This window comes from Oxyura jamaicensis, unplaced genomic scaffold (genome assembly GCF_011077185.1).
Source record: "Oxyura jamaicensis isolate SHBP4307 breed ruddy duck unplaced genomic scaffold, BPBGC_Ojam_1.0 oxyUn_random_OJ68629, whole genome shotgun sequence".
Classification (NCBI taxonomy): Eukaryota; Metazoa; Chordata; class Aves; order Anseriformes; family Anatidae; genus Oxyura; species Oxyura jamaicensis.
This window is the reverse complement of record NW_023308997.1, coordinates 1-1,093: the sequence shown is the minus strand read 5'-3', so window position 1 is coordinate 1,093 and position 1,093 is coordinate 1. Positions and strand designations below refer to the sequence as shown.

Genomic DNA, 1,093 nt, shown 5'->3' with positions numbered 1-1,093 from the left:
GGGAGGGGAATTGAGGGGGACTGGGAGCCACTGGGAAGGGTCTGGGACCAACTGGGAAGGGACTGGGGGGAGTGGAAGCCACTGGGAGGGATCTGGGATATTCTGGGAGGGCAACTGAGGGGCACTTAAGCTACTGGGAAGGGACTGGAGGGTACTGGGAGGGATGGGGGAGCAGGGGACTGGGAGGGACTGGGAGGGATTGGGATGGACTGGGAGATGGGGAGGGGCACTGGGGTAATTGGGAGGGCTGGGGGGCTTGGAGGACTTTGAGCTCCCCCGCGCCCGCGCGCCCCCGCGCGCGGGGGGGGGGCCGTACTGGTCTGTACTGGTCTGTACTGGGAGACACTGGTGACACCGTCCCCGCAGCTGCGTGGGGGTGGAGGAGGAGGCGGCGGCCGAGATCGACCTCTACCACTGCCCCCAGTGCGCCGTCCTGCGGGGGCCCTCCGTCAGTGAGTGCCGCTACGGGGCGTGCGGGGCCGGGGGGGGGCCTATAGGGGCTATAGGGGACCCCCGGCGTGCGGGGCCGTACGGGGGCCGGTTGTCCTCCGGGGGGGCTCTACGGGGCTGGAGGGGACTGGGGGGCAGGCCCCGTGGTCTCGTAGGGGGTGAGGATTTTATGGGAATGGGGTCGTGGGGGGCCGGGAGGGGGTCGTATAGGGGTGGTTCCCCTATATAGGGCCGTATGGGGCTGGGGTTGGGCCGTTCGGGGCTGGGGTTGGGCCATATAGGGCTGGTCCTGGGGTTTATAGGGTTGTTCCCCCTCCCCCGCAAGCATTGTGGGGGTCATATGGGACCAGGAGGTTCTCCTGGTCCATATAGGGCCCTATGGGACCGGGGCTGGGCCCTATGGGACCGGGGCAGGTTGGTGTGGTCCATACGGGGCCGGGGCTGGGCCTTGTGGGACCACGCTTCCTACATGGGTCCGTATGGGTCCGTACGTGCCCGGCACGGGTCTATACGTGCCCCGGACCAGTACATACATCCTCCCCCCCCCTATAGTGAAGCGTCGCCGGGCCCCCCCGAAACCGGCGCCGGGGGACGCAGACGCGGGCCGCCCCGTGCGCACCGGCAGCGCCCAGTTCGTGCGGGA

The 1,093-nt window shown here is 69.0% G+C and overlaps 1 protein-coding gene across 1 annotated transcript in view; it reads left to right on the top strand.

Annotated features, from left to right (window-relative positions):
• LOC118159195 (histone lysine demethylase PHF8-like) overlaps positions 1 to 1,087 on the top strand; it is a gene marked incomplete at its 3' end in the record, with an annotated part of 1,686 nt that extends 599 nt beyond the window's left edge. The window contains exons 2-3 of the mRNA XM_035313807.1: positions 367 to 452; positions 1,003 to 1,087. Coding sequence (XP_035169698.1) covers positions 367 to 452; positions 1,003 to 1,087 — 171 coding nt within the window. The remainder of the gene's footprint in view (positions 1 to 366; positions 453 to 1,002) is intronic.
• Positions 1,088 to 1,093: the final 6 nt, after the last annotated feature.